Below are 22,094 nucleotides of genomic sequence, written 5' to 3' on the forward strand. Positions count from 1 at the left end.
CTGGACTTTACAACCCCATCCCCTGGCACAATGTTGTCACACAAAATATAATAATCACAGTAATTGGATTCTTGTTTGAGTCAGATTTCTAGAAAAAGGCTATCGTGGACAGCATTCCCACCTCTTTAACTTAACCTTTCTTGGCAATTAGATCTAAAGGTAATAGGTAGAGATAGATGTCTGTTGGCAAAACACACACAAAAAACAGCATTTTCCTCCCCAGGATGACAGCAAAATATCAAGGATGCCAAAGAGAAAAGGAGTGCTAACTTAATCTAGTGAGATGAGATTTTAAAGTATAACTAAAATGTTCCAAGAAAAAAAAATACTCGCTGAGATTCACTATTTAAAACATGTTGGCAAGTGTTGTTGTTTTTTTTTTTCCACGTTTGACTTGTTACCAAGACGATTAAGAAACAGGGAATATGATTATGTGCCTGGATTTTTTAAATAAAAAGTATCCTGCACCTCTGAGGATATTATATATATATATTTACATATACACACATGCCTTTTAAATGAAATATACTTAAAAGTGGCTGTTTTGGTGCCATTGGCAAGAAGGAAAGCTCTGTTCTCTGTGAGGTGAATTATTTCTTTGTTTTTAAGTGCCTGCCTCCAGGGCACACAAAAGTGGGGGATGAACTGGAAGGAAACCTGGGACTAAGGGGGATGGGGCCGAGATGGCTGGGACTGAATCTCTGAGCTGAATGTCAGAGAAAATCCTCCTCCAGCCTCGGAAGGGGTGTCTCCCCCAATACCAGCTCCCTCCCCCCGGGCGCGCGGGGCGGGTCTGGTTTGCTTAGTAGCAGCAGCGGCCGCAGCAGCAGCCCCGGGGCTGAGCGGCGGCGGCCTCCCGGCAGTGCAGGGAAGCGGCGATTCCGAGCGCGCGAGGCCCAGGGGAGATCCGGCCGAGGCTGCCGCCGGGATGGAGGAAGCGTCGAGTGGAGCTGAGCCACCGGGGAAAGATTTCCTCCCCAGCTCAGCTCCCCTACGGCTTGGCAAGGCCTGTTTCGAGCGCCTGCGAGGTGGAAGAGGCCTGCGCCTCGGGTCTGGCAGCGGCAGCCGGGAAGCAAGTCGGGCACAGCGGGGTAATAGGCCAGCAGTAGCCGCTCTCGGGAACCTACACCGCCTAGGCCGCTCATTGTCTCTCCCCTCCACCCGGGGGGCAAACAGGAAGCGCGCAGCCGGGCTGAGCGACGGACAGGCGTCCAGACCAATGAGCACCGCCGACAGTGAGCGTGGCGGCGAATGAACGCGGAGAAGAGGGGCGGGACTTCCGGGCGGGCTGTCACCCTCTTCCCCCCTTTTGGGCTGGAGGCTCCACCTTTTGTGTTTCCCGCACAGTCAATCAAAATAGGAAAAAAAATTCCCCGGACCGCTCCGGCCGTGTCCGCCGCCGCTTCCCGCATCCTCTCCCGCCGCCGCCGCCTTCGCTCCTCACCATGTGTAAGGCGGCGGGGAGCCCCGCCTGAGGTGCCCTAAACACACTATGACCGGTACGTAAAGCCGAGAGAGCAACCCTTGCTGCTGCCGCCGCCGCCGACCACAGCCCGCTCCGGGCCGCCGCTGCCGGCTCCCGGCCCCGTGTGTGCGACCGAGTGTCTGTGAGAGGCAGAAAGCCGCAGTCCCCTCCCCGCCAGCCACGGTCCACCCCTCCAGCCCCAGCAGCGCCGTGTCCCCTCCGGGCCCCGGGCGGGCGGCCCGGTCCGCTGGGAGCGCATCCCCTTGCGTGCGGGCGCGGGCGGCGGGCGGGCGGGCGTGTGAGTGACTGACGGTGCGAGAGGAGCGAGCGCGAGTGCGAGCGAGCGGCGCGGAGGGAAAGGGGAGGAGAGGAGGAGAGGGGGCAGGGGCAGCGCGGGGAGGAGGAGGAGGGATAGAGGAGGAGGAGGAGGGTTACAGCGCGGCGGGCGGGGGCAGCCGCGGGAGGGGAGGAGGGAGCCGCCGCCGCCGCCGCCGCGGGGCGGGTGGGGGAGGGGAAGGGGAGTCGGTCCGGGCTTTCGGAATAATTTCGACTCGGCCCGCGGGCCCCCTCCCTCTCCTCCACCCGCCTTCCTCCCCACCCCCCCGCGCTGTGCCTGCAGCTCCTGAAAAGCCCGTGAAACAAGAGGAAATGGCTGCCTTAGACGTGGACAGCAGCGGCGGCGGCGGCAGCGGCGGCGGCCACGGCGAGTATCTGCAGCAGCAGCAGCAGCACGGAAACGGCGCGGTGGCGGCGGCGGCGGCGGCCCAGGTGAGGCGCGGCTGAGCCCCGGTCGGCTCCCCCCTCGCGCCGCTTTCTCCTCCCCTCGCTCTCCCCTCCCTCCGCGCCTCTCTCCTCCCCTCCCCCCGCCCCGGGAGCTGCCGCCCGAGGCGCCAACGCTCCGACCCCGCCCGCTCTCCCCCGCCCGCCGCCTTTTTGTGTGTGTGTGTGTGTGTGTGTGTGTGTGCGTGTGTGTGTGTGAGTGTGAGTGTGTGTGCGCGCCCTCCCGGAGGTGGGATCGGGCGGAAGGTGGAGGCCCGGCGCGCTGCCCGCCGCCCGCCTTCCCGCGGACGCTCGAGCGGGTGTGCGTGCGAGCGGGAGGACACGAGTCGGCGTGCGGGAGGAGGAGGAGGAGGAGGAGGAGGAGGAGGTGAGCGCGGGCTGGCGCTCGCCCGGGCGCTGCCTGCGAGGACCGAGTCGCACTTCCTGTGTGAGCGGCGGCCCGGCCCTAACCGCCACCCCTCCCCCTGTCTCCCTCTCTGAACCCGCCCATCGGGGGTAGGACACTCAGCCGTCACCGCTCGCTCTGCTGGCCGCTACCTGCAGCAAGATTGGGCCGCCATCGCCGGGCGACGACGAGGAGGAGGCGGCCGCCGCAGCCGGGGCCCCCGCCGCCGTTGCCGGAGCGGTAAGTCGCGCGCGCGCGCGGCCCGCCCCCGCCGAGGCCCAGCGCCCGCCATCCCAGGCCTGTGGCGCTCCCGCCGCCCCAGGGCCTCCCGGGCGCCCGCGCCTTCCCCGACGCGGCACGGACCGTCCGCGCGGCCAGGGCGCCCTTTCCTGCTCCTTCACACACTGGTTTGGGTCTGAAGCCAGCCCGGGCTGTCCCTAAATTCTCACTGCGGAGCCTCGATTCAAATTCGCTACAAAATGAGGTCTGGGCGGGCGGGGGTGGAAGACTCCAAAATGGATGTTTGAGTAATTCATATCACTGCTGAAAACTCCTTCCCTGAACGCTACAGAATTTTCAAGCACAGCCTGTCGGCCATAGATAGTATCAGCTAGAGGCACAGTGCCTTTAGTTTTTAGTATTTTTGAACCTGGAGCCTTTTCGGTTGGAAGTTACTAGAGCTTACTGATTTAAACCGTAAATTGTTAAAAAAAAAAAAAAGAAAAATGGAAGGAAGGTTTACTCTTTGAATTATCTTTTTGTATGCAGGAGTGGATACTTTGAAGTGCTTTTTCAGTGGCCATTCTAAATAGTCGAGTTTTAGTTTTTGCAGACTCTTATTTTGCAGTAATTTTTCATAAGTCGAATAAGTGAAACATTTAATTAGCGGCTGTTGAAGTCGCTGAAGTTACTTAGATAATATTTTGGCTTTTGAAATTGAACCTGAATACCAGTGTTAGAAACAAAAGTACATGTAAGAAGTTGTACTTCCATGCATGCTAATGCACACCACACTTACCAGTTGAATTTAGTTGGTAAAGCCGTATTATTATCATTGCTAGTCTGATGGGACGTGGTAAGATGCTTTTTTGTAGTGTTTTTAGAGTGTCTGGAGCAGGGGGAGGAGCTGACGTGTTATCTGAGGGCTTAATTCAAATGATCTCAGATTCTAGAGGAAAACAGCTTTTAGCACTGTTGCTTGTGACTTTTATATTTGCTGGAATCATTACTGTTGCATTAGTGTAACACGTAGATGTATTTACTTACTAAAGTAATTGAAGTATTTCCCTTTGAGGTGGATTATAGGAATTGATTTGTGTGTAGTGATGTTTGGAAGTAGTCACAGTAGACAAAAACCGTTTGATATTTGATATAGTCTGCTGGAAATTCTTAATATTTCTAGGCATTAAAAGTGAAGCTAAAGTTAAGCTATGTTGTTAAATGTATTTGTAATTTTAGTGCTTCAAGTTATATTGTAGAGAGAGGTGAATGGTTTTAGTGTCTTAAAAGTGTGATTTTTAAGTTTTGTGCTTCTGAAAGCAGATTAAAACGTAAAGGCATAAGATTATGTTTGTGTGAGCCATTGTTACTTTTAAACAATTTATGGATTGATAAACTTAAAGAACTACATCCCTCTAGCTCTACAATGACAAGACAAATTGAAACCACTGCATAAGTAAAATTGCAAGCCAGATTGCTTGTACTTACCTTTTTAACATTTTCAGTTAGAACAAAATACTTTTTGTAGCTGCAACTTAACCAAGTTTAGGTATCAGCTCACCGATGGGGGAGGGGAAAAGTAAAGGAGGAAGTGAAGGTGAAAATATGTGTATGTACATGTATATGTGAATCTTACATGAATCTCAGTCCCAGGAATGGAATATTATCTCCAACTTTAGCCTACTCTGGCCATATATCACTTGTAGAAAAGTTGTTTCCATGCCTCTTCAACTCATACTCTGAACTACTAAATCTCTACTGATACATATTTCCCTGTAGATGAACATGAACTAGAATCAGTTGGAGCATTTTTTTTCTTTGTACGTTTGGTACCTGTGCAGAAAATTTTTCACTGAGTAAAATTGTTAAGACTGGCTTGAATATATTTGCCTTAGGAAATGGGAAAATTATTTTTCTTGTTCAAATGAATTTCAGACATGTGCATCTCAGAAAATGAGAGAGAATTTAAGTGATTTTATGGGCAATTTTTTTCCACCTAAAAATGTGCTTAGGTCATCTGCTTTAATTATTCAAATTACTGGGAATCTTGAGACATCTATAGACAGCTTTATTTTGTAGCTGTGTTTTTTTAAAATTCTTATTTTGGAAGAATTTTAAATTTACAGAAAAGTTGCAAAGATAGAACTTGAGGGTTACCTTATACCCTTCATCCAGCTTCCCCTAATGTTAATATAGCCATGGCACGTTTGTCAAAACTAGGAAATTAACAATGATACAGTATTATTAACGACAAGTTTTATTCTGATTTTACCAGTTTTTCCACTAATGCCCATTTTCTGTTCCAGGATCCAGTCCAGGGTACCACATTGCATATAGTATTGTTATATTTAAAATCAAGGGAAATACATAAATGCATTTCAATTTTATGCTAGTTTCGTTTGGTATTTTAGGATTAAAAGGTTATTGAAAAGCCAATCACCTGCACTGGAGATTTGCTTTAAATATTTCAAACTTAGAATTTGTTTTAATATGATATGGATTCATCCTGGATCCTGACCAAGAATGGATACCCTCAGTACTATACTAAATAGATGTACTAATCACAAAACAATCTCACCTGTATTGCCCTACACCAGGGACTCTGATGGCAAGGCTCTTTTCTACTTTATTATTAAAAGTTGTGTAGTTAATTTTTTAAAAAAATCTTTATTGTTGAAAGAATTACATAGGTCCTCCTTTTTTTGTGTAGTTAATTTTTGTAATCAGGGAACGGAGTAAAGTAGACCTTTGTGACATATTAACTTGTCTGTTTTGCATTTGTGTGCACTTATAGATTATTAATTTATTTCATTTGTACTATAGTGTAATAAGCTTTACAAGTACATATTATAAAAGTTGTTGCCTGACCTTCACTTTAGGTTGTAAATTTAGTGTTCATTTAGTATATAAATGTTGGTGAGCTAAAAAATGAATAATAGCTTATTTTTTAAAAAGAGGTTATTTTTACCATTACTTAAAAAGATCTACATTGTCATTGTAATGAATTCATTAGGTATTTGTTTTTATTTGAAGTCTGTTTGAGTTCTTCAGTGTTCCTTGAAGATTTCAAGAAACTTGAGTATGTACTTATCTAAGAATGGTTTTTCGTTTGTTTCTACCTTAGCTTCATACTTTCTTGTTTCTGATTATACTCTTTGCTTGCCTGTTTGGTTTTCATATAAAGCCATTTGTGGGAACCGAGAAGTTAATAATCCTTTTCAAATGCTATGCAGTAAGTGGTATGAATTTTTTCTTTTTCCCTATCTACAGGTATTATCTGAGAAGATGAACCTTTTTTTTTCTTTTCTCTCATCCCCAAGTCCCCACCTCCACCCCATTTTTATGCCTGGTTGTACTGGAGAATGTCCTTGTAATGAACTGCTGTAGTAATGTTTCAGGGCTACTCTAGGTTGTGGTCCTGTCACTGTAATTACTAGTATGTGTTTATATGCAGAAGGAACCGTAGAGTACCTTCAGTTACAACTTTTTACAGTAATGCCAACTTCCACCTAAATATGGGAAGTATTTAGAGAGTATTTTGTTTGTTGTCCAATGAGAATATTAAAAGTTACTGAGAGAAACACGGGTGGATTTTTCTTTAAGTATGAAGCTTATGTAAAGGGTTGTCTTGATCCTAAACCAAATACTAGTTCTTGCCTAGGTTATGTGATTTTTATGGCCTCTCTTCTTTTGTTTTGTATAGTGTTTCCAGATAGCCTAACAGCAGAGTTTTTACAGATCTTTTTGGTCTTAGATGATTTTCTAATTTAGCCCTTTCCCATTTGGTATCGAGAGTACTTTATGTCTTTTAGTGGTATGCTGCTGATGAAATTTCTTACAAATGAATGGTCTTAGTAGGCTTTGTAGTTTGAAATATTTGGGACTTATTCATTGTGGAATTATGGAAATAATTGATGTAGAGTTTTTCGCAGAAGACTAATATCTCAGGGTCAGTTTTATTGATCCATTTTTTCTATCATTTTCTTTGCAATGGTTTTAAAGTAAGATTCATTCAACAAATACTTACTGATCTTTGATCCAGGAATTGTGCTAGTCATCTAATGGGTGTTTTTCAAATCTGTCCTTAAAATCTTAGTAATCATAATGATGCCTTAGGGTTGTATAATGCCTTATAGTTTATAAAGGTTAGCAGTTTTGATTCTTACTACCCTCTAAGGTAGTGGTCGGCAAACCGTGGTTTGCCAGCCAGCCGTGGTTTGCCACTCTGTTGACTAATGAGTTTGCCGACCACTGCTCTAAGGTAATATTTCCCCCATTTTTAACAGAAGTTCTGCTCTAAATCACACACAATTCTACAGTTCTAGCTAGGACCAGAACTCAGTTCTGAGTTCTTTTTGCTAGTGCAGTATATTCCTCTTTCCCCAGCACAATCTTAGCTTAAATCATGGAAGTTTGGTAGTTTTCTGATTCAGTATTTTTTCCCATTCCATTAAAAAAAAAAAAAAAGAAAGAAAGAACACAGCTCTGAGTGGCTCACTTGTTTGGAGCATCCGATTCCCCGTTAGAGGGCATACCTAGGTTGCAGGTGTGATCCCAGGTCGGGCCCAGGTTTGGGCTTGTAGTGGGGCAAACTGATCGTTTCTTTCTCACATTGATGTTTCTCCCTTCCTCTCTCTAAAAATCAGTTTAAAAAAAGATTCTGTAGTGAGGGTTTAAAAAATTAACATTTAGTAAGTCTTTTAAAACTGTAAATTATTTCATTAGAGAAAACCATTTTTTATTGCTTTCTTCTTTTTGCTAATCCTCACCCAAGAATATTTAGAGAGTGGAAGGGCGGAGGAAAGACATAAAGAGAAACATCAATGTGAGCGAGACACATTGATTGGCTGCCTCCCGCATGCCCTGACAAGGACCAGGATTGAGCCTGCAACCAAAGTACAGGCTCTTGCTCAGAATTGAACCCGGGACTTGCTCCAGTCCAGGGCTGATGCTCTATCCACTGAGCCAAACCAACTAGGGCTTATTGCTGTTTTTTTTTTTCTTTATTAAATTTTCTCTTGCTATTCCTAGCTATTTCCCCCACCCCCCTGGCTTGGGCCAAATAAACAAATAAATAAACCACATTAATAAATGCATAAATACATAAGTAAATTTTAATCCTCGCTTGAGGACATTTTTTCCCATTGATTTCAAAGAGAGAAAGAGAAGAGAGGGAGGGAGAGGGAGAGAGAGAGAGAAAGAGAGAAACATTGATGTGATAGAGAAACATCAATTGGTTGCCTCATGCGTGCCCCCTAACTGGGATCAAACTCGCAACCTGCTTATGTGCCCTCTCCTGGAATTCTCTACCCTTCAGTGCAAGGGAGGATGCTCTAAACACTGAGACACATGCCAGGGCATAAATATTTTTGTATGTTTTTCACCTTCAGTTTATTAAAAAATGTTCAAATCATTTTGTCCTAGGTTTGGGGATTTCCCTTTTTTTTTTGTAGTTTCTTTTTTGGAGAAGGGGATTTCCCTTCAATTAATGACCTGCTTTGTTGGGAAAACGTGGTGTACTACAGTTTATTTTTATTTAGCTTCTGGAGAGGGAGGGGTGTGCTTGGGTAGTATTTACTCAGAATTGTCATTTGAGTAGTTGTATTTATTTTCAAAGAATTTCTTGACTAGAAAGCTGTTAACTGATGGTTGAATATCTGCCCTTTTATTTTTCTGTGAAAAGAATACTTTATATGTCATAAGTTAACTTTTTAAAAGATGATAAAGGGTCTAAATGCTAGTATTATATAGTTAATTTGTATCTGAGACACTATATTCTTTTATATAAGTTAAATAATTATAAATTTAATGCTGGTCAGAAAAAAATTCAACAGTTGATTCTTTAAAGGTGATCAATAACCTTAAGATAAGGATTGGATTTTAGACATTATACTGTACTGCAGGTTTCAATATAAAGTACAGACTAACATCTTTAGTTTATTTAAAATGCCAAGAGAGACTGAAATGAAATGTGAATTGTTACTTTAACATAAGGAAAGATGACTTAACCTTCTAATTTCTATACCAGATAGAAGTTGAATGATGTGTGACATTAATGTTTGGTGCTTCATTTTAATAACTTAAGTTTGATAGATGTAAAAGATTGTATTTATTTATTTATTTTTATTTTTTGTTTGTTAATCCTCACCCGAGGATATTTTTTCATTGATTTTTAGGGAGAGTGGAAGGGAGAGGGAAAGACAGAAACATTGTTGAGTCTTACATTGATTGGTTGCCTCCTGCATGAGCCCACAACCAAGGTACATGCTCTTCACTGGAATTGAACCCGGGATCCCTGGGTCCTCAGGCCGACGCTCTATCCACTGAGCCAAACAGGCTAGGGCAAAGATTGTATTTAAGTGATCATTGTTTTAGTTCAGGCTTAGATGTTTATAATGAGTCCCACAGTTTCTCTGCTTGTACTCTTCCGCCTTTGAGTCTCCTTCACTGGGCCTTAGTTTATCTTTTTGAAACAGATCTGATTGTACCACTTACTTGTTTAAAAACCTTTTATAGCTTTCATTCACTGTCTGCAGGATAAAGTCCAAACTCCTTAGCAGAATATACAAAGCCATTTACTACAGGCCCTGATAAAAATGTCTAGTCCTGTTCTCCTTTTCTCTGAATCTGAGCCTTTTCTGGATCCTCTCTTGAACACCAAACTACATGTTTCTTTTTGGCTGTGACTTACTGTTTTTGTACCTTTATTAATTCCTCTGTCTCTATTTCCTAACTACCCAAATGAATTATTAAATTTTATTCTAAGATTACTTTAAATATATCTTATGTGAGATAATTGTTTTTTAGGCTTCTATGTTCCCAAATAGTGTTTTGATCATATGTCTAGTATATACTTTTCACATGTAGTAGCATGTATGTGTATGTCTGCTTGGATAGATTGTGAACCATTTGACGAAAAAGATTGTGTATTTCATGGGATTACTCATCTGCTTATTTCATTTTGATAGATATGCACAAATATCTTGAATTGTGTCATTAATACTATGGTTTTATCCATTGAAATATATACTTTTAACTGCTTCTATATGAAAATTAGGTAGTGAGTTTCTTTAATAAACTTTTAAGATAATCTGGTTCTGTAATATTTGTATTAGAAATGTGGAATGGGTTATGTTGTGAGAACAGTATTTGTCTAACCTTTTTTTATGGTCACAGACCCCTTTTGAGAATATGATTAAACCCTATCCTCCCCTCCCCCATTGTATTTTTCACTTTCTCAAAAAGTTGGTATGGTATTAGAGGATTCAAAGATCCTTTGAAACGTGGACATGGATCCTAGGTTTAGAATGCTGGGCTAGATATGCTTATACTTTCATTGCCTCCTGATAAGTGGTGGTTTAGGAAATCACATAGATCTAGAAGGAAGTGGGATAGGAATCGTTTTATTTTTATGGTAATAAATATAGGGTTTCATTCCTCATGTGTTTATCCCTGTTCTTAGTGGGTGACAGTATGGTATATTAGTATGTAAGGGTCTGGGTTCTGGAGTTAGACTTGGCCTAGTTTTATATCTTGTTTTATATCAGCTCTGTGATTTGTCCCTCAATTTTCTCCTCTGTGAAATGTGAATAATGCTAACACTACCTCAGTATTGTTGAAAGGAGTAAATAGTAAAATCTTATAAACCCCAATTAGAGTTCTTGGCATTAAAAAAAACCCAGCTCAAATGCTAGACATTACTATTACTATGCCCTAAAAAGAAATGTCCTTTGACATTGACATGTAGGATTTTATTGCTTTAGCTTTTCTACACTGGTGTTTTTCCAATCTAATTTTTAAAGTATTGAGATGATACCTGAGATTCCAACAGGTCACAGATTGCAAAATGTAAATGCTGAGCACTTGACTGTAAACTTAAATAGAATAGTAGGTAAAGCCACAGTTTATATCCTCTGGCTCTTGGATCTTAGAAAAACTTTTCAGATGGGGTGACTTTGCCATGTAGTCACGGGGCAATAACCTTTCCTCGTTAAGTTTTTAAAGGTGTCATATTTTTTTTAAGTAATTCATGGGAAAAATAAAGAATTGCTAATAGAATATCCCTAGCCAGGAGTTTGCTCTGGAGTGCATTAAAACATGCCATAAAAGAGTCACTTGAATTATTTGATTAAAGGTTTAGATCAATAATATACAAACCTAATTCACCTGGTTTGATAACAATGCACTAATAATGTTTCTTTTTTTCTCATATATAATGCACCTGATATTTTTAGTGCATTGTATATTTTTTGAATTCAGTGTTTGAGGTATGTCTGGTTTGAGCTGTTTATACTTTTTTCTAGCCACTTCTATTATTTTTAACTGTATAGCATTAGAGATCATAGATGAGGTAATAAAAGATCAGTTAGTGGTCATAAAGCAAAGACTGTGCTTACTGAAATTTTTTCCTGCTCAAATAGCATGGGTTATTTTTACAATAAAAAAATTGGAAATGATAATTATTGCAGTTTATTTTCTGAAATTTTTAAACATTTTAGAGGGGGGGAGGGAGAGAGAGAGCCTGAACTCTGAACTCACCTATCAAGATTGATTTGTTGTTCCACTTATTCGTTCATTCATTGGTTGATTCTTGTATGTGCTTTAATGGGGGATCGAACCTGCAACCGTGGAGTGTCAGGTGATGCTCTAACCAACTGGCCAAGGCTGTAGGTTATATAGTACTGCTTCTGTATTTGAACTCCACTGTGTTATTAAGAGAACTTTTATTTTTAGGTAGTAGGATTTATATCAGTTTGTAGAGTTTTGAGGACTGGTTTAACTCTACTACAAATATATATCTCAAAACAGTTTTTGCTTTCTTCATCCAGACAGGTGATTTGGCTGCTGTACAGTTAGGAGGAGCACCAAACCGATGGGAGGTTTTGTCAGCCACACCTACAACTATAAAAGATGAAGCGGGTAATCTAGTACAGATTCCAAGTGCTGCTACTTCGAGTGGGCAGTATGTTCTTCCCCTTCAGAATTTGCAGAATCAACAAATATTTTCAGTTGCACCAGGATCAGAGTCATCGAATGGTACAGTGTCCAATGTTCAATATCAAGTAATACCACAGATTCAGTCAACAGATGGTCAACAGGTTCAGATTGGCTTCACAGGAACTTCAGATAATGGCGGTATAAATCAAGAAAGTGGTCAAATTCAGATCATTCCTGGCTCTAATCAAACCTTGCTTGCCTCTGGAACACCTCCTGCTAATATTCAGAATCTCATACCACAGACTGGTCAAGTCCAGGTTCAGGGAGTTACAATTGGTGGTTCATCTTTTCCTGGCCAAACCCAAGTAGTTGCTAATGTGCCTCTTGGTCTGCCAGGAAATATTACCTTTGTACCAATCAACAGTGTCGATCTAGATTCTTTGGGACTCTCAGGCAGTTCTCAGACAATGACTGCAGGCATTAATGCCGATGGACATTTGATAAATACAGGACAAGCTATGGATAGTTCAGACAATTCAGAAAGGACTGGTGAGCGGGTTTCTCCTGATATTAATGAAACTAATACTGATACAGATTTATTTGTGCCAACGTCCTCTTCATCACAGTTGCCTGTTACTATAGATAGTACAGGTATATTGCAACAAAACACAAATAGCTTGACTACTTCTAGTGGGCAAGTCCATTCTTCAGATCTTCAGGGAAATTACATCCAGTCGCCTGTTTCTGAAGAGACACAGGCTCAGAATATTCAGGTTTCTACAGCACAGCCTGTTGTACAACATTTACAACTTCAAGAGTCTCAGCAGCCAACCAGTCAAGCCCAAATTGTGCAAGGTATTACACCACAGACAATCCATGGTGTGCAAGCAAGTGGTCAAAATATATCACAACAGGCTTTGCAAAATCTTCAGTTGCAGCTGAATCCTGGAACCTTTTTAATTCAGGCACAGACAGTGACCCCTTCTGGACAAATAACTTGGCAAACATTTCAAGTACAAGGGGTCCAGAACTTGCAGAATTTGCAAATACAGAATACTGCTGCCCAACAAATAACTTTGACACCTGTTCAGACACTTACGCTTGGTCAAGTTGCAGCAGGTGGAGCCTTGACTTCAACTCCAGTTAGTCTAAGCACTGGTCAGTTGCCAAATCTACAGACAGTTACAGTAAACTCTATAGATTCTACTGGTATACAGCTACACCCAGGAGAGAATGCTGACAGTCCTGCAGGTAAGTCTTAAGTCATTGTAACCATAGATAGGTTCACTGATTTGTCAATATGTAGGGAAATATTTTGCTTTAGATGTTTATCAGTATCTTTAGAGATGTTGCCCTAAATTTGTATGAAAAGTAGACATCAAAGTGTCTTCCAAATTGTTCTTCATCGAAATTTTGTAGTTTTTGAAGTCAAGGATTTATTTCTCCATTATGCCATTATATTTGTAATTTTTCCTTATTCAATTCTGTATTTGTTTTCACATCTGATTGGTGTTGTCAAATACTACAAAATTTTTATTTGGCAGTTAAAGTGTCTTGGTCATCCTTGGTGTGATGTAAGTTCAGTGTTTTCTGCACTATATCTAATTGGGGAATCTGATTGGCATAGTAAAAACATGGTACTGTTGTCTCAGCCAGTAGCTAGCTATCTTTGCGATTTTGGCCAAGTTACTTTTTCTCTTGCAAACTCAGTTTCCTCATCGTGTAAAATTGGGTTGTTGGACTAAGTAACTATATCTAAGTTAGCTTCCCAGACCTAAAATTCTTTGATTCTCTGACAGTTTATTCTTACAAGTGTGTAGTGGGCTTTGAACTTAGTTGTGCTAGACATGTTATTTATAGTATGGGGTAGAAATTTCAGAAGTCTACTCTTTTTTGTGTGCAAGAATTAAATAGTATAGTTTTAAAAGAAATGCTATGAACATTATGTGTTATAATGTTCTTTATTTAGATAGCATCTTACTGTGTTGTACTAAATCCTTTTACTCTTCTACTTTTAATTTGTTCTTTTGTGGAGATTTTAATTTTTTTAAATATTTAAATTCTTACCCAAGGATATGTTTTTCATTGAGTCTAGAGAGACAAGAAAGAAGAGGGGGCAGGGAAGGGGGAAGAGAAAGAGAAAAACATCAGTGTGAGAGAGAAACTTGGATAGGTTACTTTTCGTATTCTAGAACCTGCAACCTGGGTATATGCCCTGACTGGGAATTCAACCGTCAATCTTTTGGTGCACAGGAGGAGCTCAACCAATTAAGTCACTCTGACAGGGTGGGATTTTGTGGAGATTTTAACCTTCCATTAAGTTAGTGATTCTAAATTCTTAAATTGGGATGCTTAAATTTAATTTATTGAAATAATTTCCATCACAATAAAGACTGCCTTTTTTCTTTTGAGAAATTTGTGATATATGCTTAGAAAATTGGAATTGTCTTAAAGCCTCAGGTCTGTTCTTGGACAGCCTTTAATTGCACTTGAGTCTTCTGAAGCTGTGGTTTAGAGCAACAGTTCTCAAAGTGGACCCCTGGGGGATCTCTATCACTCTTTTAAGAGGTCCTTGATGTCAAACTACTTTTCATAATAATACTGAAGTTATTTGCCTTTTTCATTGTGTTGACATTTTCGCTGATGGTGGCTAAAACTGCTTGTGTCTTAGCACAAATCAAAGCAGTGGCACAAAACTATACTAGTTATATTCTTTATGATATTGCACTTGCAGTTAAACACGCATTTCACTGAAGAATGTTCTTGTTAAGCCAGTCTAAATAGTTATTTTTTACTAAATCTTGAACTTTGAGTGTTGAATGTTTTTTAAAAAATAGTAGCTTTATTGAAATGTAAGTCACAACTCATAAAATTCACCCTTTAAAGTATACAACTCAGTGATTTTCAATATAGTCACAGACTTGTGCAACCATCACCACTATCTAATTTTAGAGCATTTTCATCACCCCCCCCCAACTCCCATACCTGTTAGCAGTCACTCCTCATTCCCCTCCAAAGCCCCCCCCCCCTTGTGTCCCCCCAACACACACCACACCTTAGCCCTTGGCAGTCACTAATCTATTTTCTGTCTTTCTGGATTTGCGTTTCATATCAGTGGAATTCTATTTCATATTAATGAAATCATATAATAAATGGCTTTTTGCGTCTGGCTTTCATTTAGCATAATATTTTCAAGATTCTTTTTGTGGTTGAATAATATTCCATTGTTTGAATATCCCACATTTTATTCATTTATCTGTTGATGGACAAGGTTTCTATGTTTTGGCTATCTCTATATATAAAAGCCTAAGCAACTGAACGACTCGTCGCTATGACGTGCACTGACCACCAGGGGGAAGACGCTCAACGTAGGAGCTGCCCCCTGGTGGTCAGTGTGCTCCCACAGTGGGAGCGCTGCTCAGCTGACTGACGGGCGTCAGATGCTGGGCTCATGGCTGGCGAGCGCAGCTGTGGCGGCACGAGCCTCTCCTCTGCGGTAGCGCTACCAAGTGGCGGCAGTGGCGACAGGCGCAGAGGGGCCAGGATGAGCCTGAGTGGCATGGCGCCCAGCTGGGGCTTGAGCCCAGCCACCTGCGCACTGCTACAATGCCTCAGGGGATGTTGGACTGCCAGTTTCAGCCCAGGCCTGCGGGGATGGGGCCAAAACCGGTAGTCCAATATCTCCTGAGGGGTCCCGGATTGCGAGAGGGCACAGGCCAGGCTGAGGGACCCCACTGGTGCACGAATCCATTACTGGGCCTCTAGTTATGAATAATGCTGCTATGAATATTATGTGTACATGTTTTGTGTGTGGACATGCTTTCATTTTTTTGGGTATATACTTAGCAGTGGAATTGCTAGATTGTATGGTAATTCTGTGTTTAACATTTTGAGGATCTTCCAAAATGGTTTTCCAAAGTGACCGCACCTTGTACACCCAGCAATATTTCAGGGTTCCAGTTTCTCGACATCCTTACCAACACTTATCGTTGTCCTTTTTTTTAAATTATAGTCATCTTAATTAGTATGAAGTGGTACCTTGGGTTTTTGATTTGCAGTTCCTGCTGCATGTCTTTGTAATATATATTTTTTTGTGTTAAAAAGTATGCTTTTTAAAAAAATATATATTTTATTGATTTTTTTTTTACAGAGAGGAAGAGAGAGGGATAGAGAGTTAGAAACATCGATGAGAGAGAATCATCGATCAGCTGCCTCTTGCACACCCCCTACTGGGGATGTGCCCGCAACCAAGGTACATGCCCTTGACCGGAATCGAACCTGGGACCCTTGAGTCCGCAGGCCGACGCTCTATCCACTGAGCCAAACCGGTTTCGGCTTAAAAAGTATGCTTTAATGAAGCACTTTAAAATGATTGTATTAGAAAAAGTTTCTTTTTCATTTGTGTAGTTGTGTGAGTTACAAGCTGAACTAGATACTAATTTCATGAAACACTTTTTACTTCAAAGAATGACTGACAAACTGGTTATTGGGAGACTCATGTATTTAAGTGAGATCATTTCTTTTTTTTTTTTTTTTTTAAATATATTTTATTGATTTTTTACAGAGAGAAAGAGAGAGAGAGAGAGAGTTAGAAACATCGATGAGAGAGAAACATCGATCAGCTGCCTCCTGCACACCCCCCACTGGGGATGTGCCCGCAACCAAGGTACATGCCCCTGACCGGAATCGAACCCGGGACCCTTCAGTCCGCAGGCCGACGCTCTATCCACCGAGCCAAACCGGTTTCGGCTAAGTGAGATCATTTCTTAACCTTTTGCACTCGGATGTCGAGTGTGACTCGACCCGGTTAGCATTAGAATAAAGGAATCGAGAAAAAAGCAAGCGAGTGCAAAGGGTTAAAATATAAATTAAGTGAGCATTACCTAAAGGAAAAAAACCTAACAGTATTTGTTGTCAATGGTAAAATTTGGGTTTTATAGTGAAAATTAGAATTTGGGGAGACTTGAATCTACTTCTATGACCTTGATAGCTTGTGAATAATTAAATACTTTTCTGATGAGATGGATGGTGATATTTTTAATAAATAGGATTTTTTAATACTATATTATAATAATAAAAGGCTAATATGCAAATTGACCAAATGGTTGCTATGATGTGCACTGACCACCAGGAAGCAGATGCTCATTGTAGGAGCTGCCCCCTGGTGGTCAATGTGCTCCCAAAGGGGGAGCACCGCTCAGCCAGAAGCCAGGCTCATGGCTGGTGAGTGCAGTGTGCAGTGTGCAGTGGCTGTGGCGGGAGCCTCTCGGACTGCAAGAGGCCGGGCTGAGGCACCTCCCACCCCCCCACCCCCCCAGTGCATGGATTTTGTGCATGGGGTCTCTAGTATTATAATAAAACTAGAGGCCTGGTGCATGGATTCGTGCATTGGTGGTGGGCGTGGCATGGGGGGGATCAGCCCGCTGTGGGAGCTCCGCTCATCCCTGTCAGCTGAGCGGCTGTGGACCTGCCCTCTGAGCGGCTGTTGAAAGAGGAAATTAGTCTGAGCTGATATTTCAGGGTAACGACTTAGGTAAAGGCGTGTTCTGTGTCCTGGAGGAACCTGGCGGAGAGTTTTGCACCCCAAAGCCACTTGGTGAATGTCCTTGATGTGTGATACCAGGTCGGTGACACCATCGGTGATGTTCAAGGCAGCAGTGCTCCAGGATCCTCAGTCATCAGGACAGCCTCCCCAGGGGTTCCACAGTCACGTCCCCTCTTGCCATCCGCCTATGTCAGCTCCCCATGCTCTTTCTAGAACACACCTTAGAGAGCCTGCATCAGCTGATGGGGTCAGGCCAGAGTCTGGATTGTCTCAGGTATTTGATAGGTGCAGAGACTCAGCCTCACCCTGGGCCTGCTAGCGGCTGCTCCTGCTGCGGGAGCAGCTGCTCATCCTGGTCAGCTGAGTGGTGCTCCCACTGTGGGAGTGCACTGACCACCAGGGGCCAGCTCCTGCATTGAGCATCTGCCCCCTTGTGGTCAGTGCGCGTCATAGCGACTGGTTGATTGGTCGTTCTGGTTGTTCCGCTGATTGTTCGCTGGGCTTTTATATATATAGATAGATGTGCTCTTGTTTGGAAGATGTGTATGATTAATCAGTGAACCAGTAGTTTCAAATGACCAGCTCATTTTACAAAATCATAAATGGGTAAGAGATCCATTTAAAATTAGGGGTAGAACAGTAACAAAACATATGTAAAGTTTACCAACATGGTTTCAGATTCTGCATTGCAACAGAACTTTAAGAAATTGCTAGTTGTCAAGTTTGGTGTAGTATCAAAGGATACACATAATTGGCCAAAAGGCTATCAAATTACTCCTTCCTTTACAGCCACATGTTTTTGTGAGACTAGATATTCTTCATGTGCTTCAGCACAAACCACATATTGCAACAGATTGATTGTAGAAGCAAATATGAGACTTGAGTTATCTTTTAACCTAGACATTAAAGAGATTTGCAGCCCTAGCTGATTTGGCTCAGTGGATAGAGCGTCGGCCTGCAGACCAAAGGGTCCTGGGTTTGATTCCAGTGAAGGGCACCTAACTTTGTTGTGGGCCCAGGCAACCAATCGTTGTGTTTCTTTCACATCGATGTTTCTCTGTCTTTCCCTCTCTCTTCCACACTCCCTAAAAATCAATGGAAAAATATCCTCCAGTGAGGATTAACCAAAAAAATAATACTAAAAAAAGATTTGCAGAGTTATCAAACATGACCTCTCTTCTCATCAGACTTTTTAATTTTTGGAAAATAGTTGTTTTTCATAAAATGTTAATTTGTGTTAACATCTAATAGATTTATTATTTTTAACTTAAATTTCTCATAATTTCTAATACAGTCAACAAATATTAAAATATACAACTAGCCCTAGCTGGTTTGGCTCAGTGGATAGAGCATTGGCCTTTGGACCATGCCTGGGTTGTGGGCTCGATCCCCAGTAAGGGGTGTGCAGGAGGCAGCCTGTCAATGACTCTCTCTCATCATTGATGTTTCTCTCTCACCCTCTCCCTCTCCCTTCCTCTCTGAAATAAATAATATATTTTAAAAAATACATATATATACACACACACACACACACACACACACACACACGTAACTTACATGAACAAAAGCTTTTTGGGGACCTCAGTAATATTTAAGAGTTTAGAAAGGGTCTTGATACTAAAAAGTTTTGAGAACTACTGGTAGAATGACAGACTTCTGAAGACACAGCAGATGGTTTTTAGAAACAAGTTTTTAAAGCTTCTACAAAGTTAAGGTTATAGAATTCTATATATGTTAGAAAAACATCTCTAGAGAATTTGTGATTTTGTGGATTTATGTTGGTCATGAAATTAAAGCACTGAGTGTTTCAGTACAGCAGTTTATTTTAAATACTATCAAAATAGCAATTCTTTATGAATTAGATAAATAAAGGAATTTAAAAAGTAGTAATTTAGTTTATTGAATGTGGCAAGGAAGTTTATCTGGAAGGCCATTAAATTTGAATTTTGTCCCAATTTTAAGGAATCAGGAAAGAATTGAGGAAAGTTAAAATGCTGCCATGTACACAGCAGCATATCTATAATAATCTATAATAAAAGCATAATATGCAAATCGACTGAACGACAGAACAGCTGAACGACCCATCTGGATGACCTTTCAGACGACCACGCTGTGACACGCACTGGTGCCAGGCCAGCCAAGGCGGGTGCCATGTGATTGGTCGGGGTGGGGAGGCACCATCGCCCCAAGATTGCCCCACAGGGGGAGGCCCAGGTCACCCTCTGCGGAACGCTCGATTTGGGGGGGGGGGGGGGGCTATGCGATCCATCGCCCCAAAGAGGGAGGCCCAGGCCACCGGCCAGCAGGGCATCGATCAGGGGGTTGGGGGGAGGGAGAGGGGCTCCACGATTGTCCCAAAGAGGGAGGCCCACATCACCCTCTGTGTGGCCATCGATTGCGGAGCCCCACAATTGATCACCTCAAAGAGGGAGGCCCAGGCCACCAGCCAGAGACACAGTGGCGGGTGTGTGGGACTGACCAGAGATTGCCCTGCAGAGGGAGGCCCAGGCCAGCCAAGCGATCACACCCCATGCCTGTCACCTGCAGAGGGAGGCAACTAGTGGCGGGGTAGGGGTGGGGCCAGCTGCCAGCAGCTGGTGGAAGGAAAGCCCCCGATAGGCCCTGATCTCTGGCCAGGCCTAGGGACCCTACCCGGTGGGTCCCGGATTGCGAGAGGGCACAGGCCGGGCTGAGGGATGACCCCCCCCCCCCCCCCGTGCAGGAATTTCATGCACCGGGCCTCTAGTTTAGTAATAAAAACCAGGAAATTTTAATTTTGGGACTATTTGGTAATAGGAAAACCAGCCCTTGGATTGTACTGTCTTTTAATTGGTACGAAAGAAGATAAATTATTTTAGGATGTGTGTGTTTTTTTCTCCACCTGAAAATCAGGGTAAAATTTTAATCTATTAAGATATAGTATTGCCAGATGAAATGCTGAAAACATTGACATAATTGCATTGCATTTTTATTTTTGTTAAGTATGGATTTAATGTAACAATTTTCCACATACACAAGAATGCACATTTTTGGGCTTTGGAATTTCTTTGACTTCTAAGCTCCCTTTTAACAAAAATGACCCTCTACTCGAGTCTGTTTTAAGCAGTGAATCTGACTCTGGGCCCCTCCTCATCAAAAGGAGTTACTTACATTGAGAGCCTCTTATGCCTTAGAAATCAAACCCTCATCTTTCTTGGAACATAGAGCTCATCAGACCCAAAACTATAGTCTCGTTCTCTGCTTTTATTTCTGTTCATTTCTTGCCCATTGAGAATGCATGTTGTTTCAGAGAACTTCTGTTTTTAAAGTTTTATTTTTACTTTGTCTGCTATTATATATTTGAAACTGGGTGGGAGGAGACAAAGTGAATTTACATATCTTCCAATGTCTTTTCTAGTTAGAAAATTTCCCCCTAATTCAAGCCAAGACTTTGTGTCAAATTTTAGACCTCTATCAGATTTTGTTTTATCTAAATACGGAGTTATCTTCTAACAATGGCCATATTTAAAATGTAGTTAGGTGATTGAGTTAGGAAGAGAGGTTTATAGAAATCAATACTTCTTTAAAGCAAAAACCTAATACGTAGAATTTCTATTACCCGTGGAAAACTGCATAGTTGTAGACTAATTGGTAGCTGTGTTTTTTAAAAATTAGTAGTGAGAGAATGGAATCACCACAAAATTGGATTTTTAAAACTTTATACTTAATTAAGAATTGAAGGGCACTTCAGTCATTCTCCCTTATGCCCATTCTCTGGTGAATAGGTATAACTCACATAAACAAAAACTCCTTTAAGTCCTCTGTAATTTTTACATACAAAGCAATTCTGGTGTCAAATTAAGTTTTAGAACTGCTGCTCTAATGAATAAGGGATTTTAAAAAGCATATGGACAGTACCATTATTTACAATACCATAAATTTATAGTAATCCCTTAATAGTAATTCTTAATATCCTTGCAATGTTCTGTTTCCCACAATTGATTTAAAAATGTCTTTAGAATTGATTTGTTGAAATTAAGATTCAAACAAGGACTGTGTATTTAAATTGGTTGATGTGCCTCCTAGTCTCAGATTTTCAACTACTGGGTTTAGTAACTTTTTATTGTTATTTGGGTTCATTTACTTCATTAAGGTTGGCAAAATGGGGATTTTTCTATTTTCCCCCCCAATCCTTTTGTATTAGTAGCTGTGACTCCTCAATAAAGAACTTTCTCTTATTAACTATTTGTATTTAGTATTCTAAAATACAGTTTGTACAAGGAAGGCAGGATAAACTATTAAATTTATCTTTTTACTTATTTTCGGAATGAGTTGGTGTCTAAGCTGTCATTAGAGATTTTCTTTATGGAGTATCATCATGAACTCAATTTTTTCCTATTGTGTTTTAATTCATGGCAATCATTCTTGGTAGTTAATGTTTATATTGTTAAAGAAGAAATGGAACGCTAAGCATGCAAACAAAGAAATAGAGGTGTGGGATGATGGGGTAGAAGGGTCTGTGGGTAAAGGGTGTTGTGATTTTTAGGAAGATAATTTGATAAAGGATAGTTTTAGCCTTTTTACAGAAATTTATAATGTGAGTATAAGTAACTGTCCTATATAATAAAAGGCTAATATGCAAATTGACTGAACGGCCAGTTGCTATGATGCGCACTGACCACCAGGGGGCAGACGCTCAACGCAAGAGCTGCTCCCTGGTGGTAAGTGCACTCCCACAGGGAGCCTGTCATATTGAGGTCTAGAGGAAAGAGTATTCCAAGAAG

General features: G+C 41.8%; 1 protein-coding gene across 1 annotated transcript in view; it reads left to right on the forward strand.

Moving 5' to 3' along the window:
* The first annotated feature begins 514 nt into the window (after positions 1 to 514).
* The window catches only part of SP3 (Sp3 transcription factor), a 45,483-nt gene continuing 23,903 nt past the window's right edge, over positions 515 to 22,094 (forward strand). Inside the window, exons 1-4 of the mRNA XM_079782620.1 lie at positions 515 to 1,499; positions 2,085 to 2,233; positions 2,745 to 2,870; positions 11,678 to 13,037. Coding sequence (XP_079638746.1) covers positions 1,493 to 1,499; positions 2,085 to 2,233; positions 2,745 to 2,870; positions 11,678 to 13,037 — 1,642 coding nt within the window. The 5' untranslated portion in view covers positions 515 to 1,492. The remainder of the gene's footprint in view (positions 1,500 to 2,084; positions 2,234 to 2,744; positions 2,871 to 11,677; positions 13,038 to 22,094) is intronic.

The sequence above is a fragment of the Cnephaeus nilssonii genome, assembly GCF_951640355.1.
Source record: "Cnephaeus nilssonii genome assembly, chromosome: 10".
In the NCBI taxonomy this organism is placed as follows: domain Eukaryota; kingdom Metazoa; phylum Chordata; class Mammalia; order Chiroptera; family Vespertilionidae; genus Cnephaeus; species Cnephaeus nilssonii.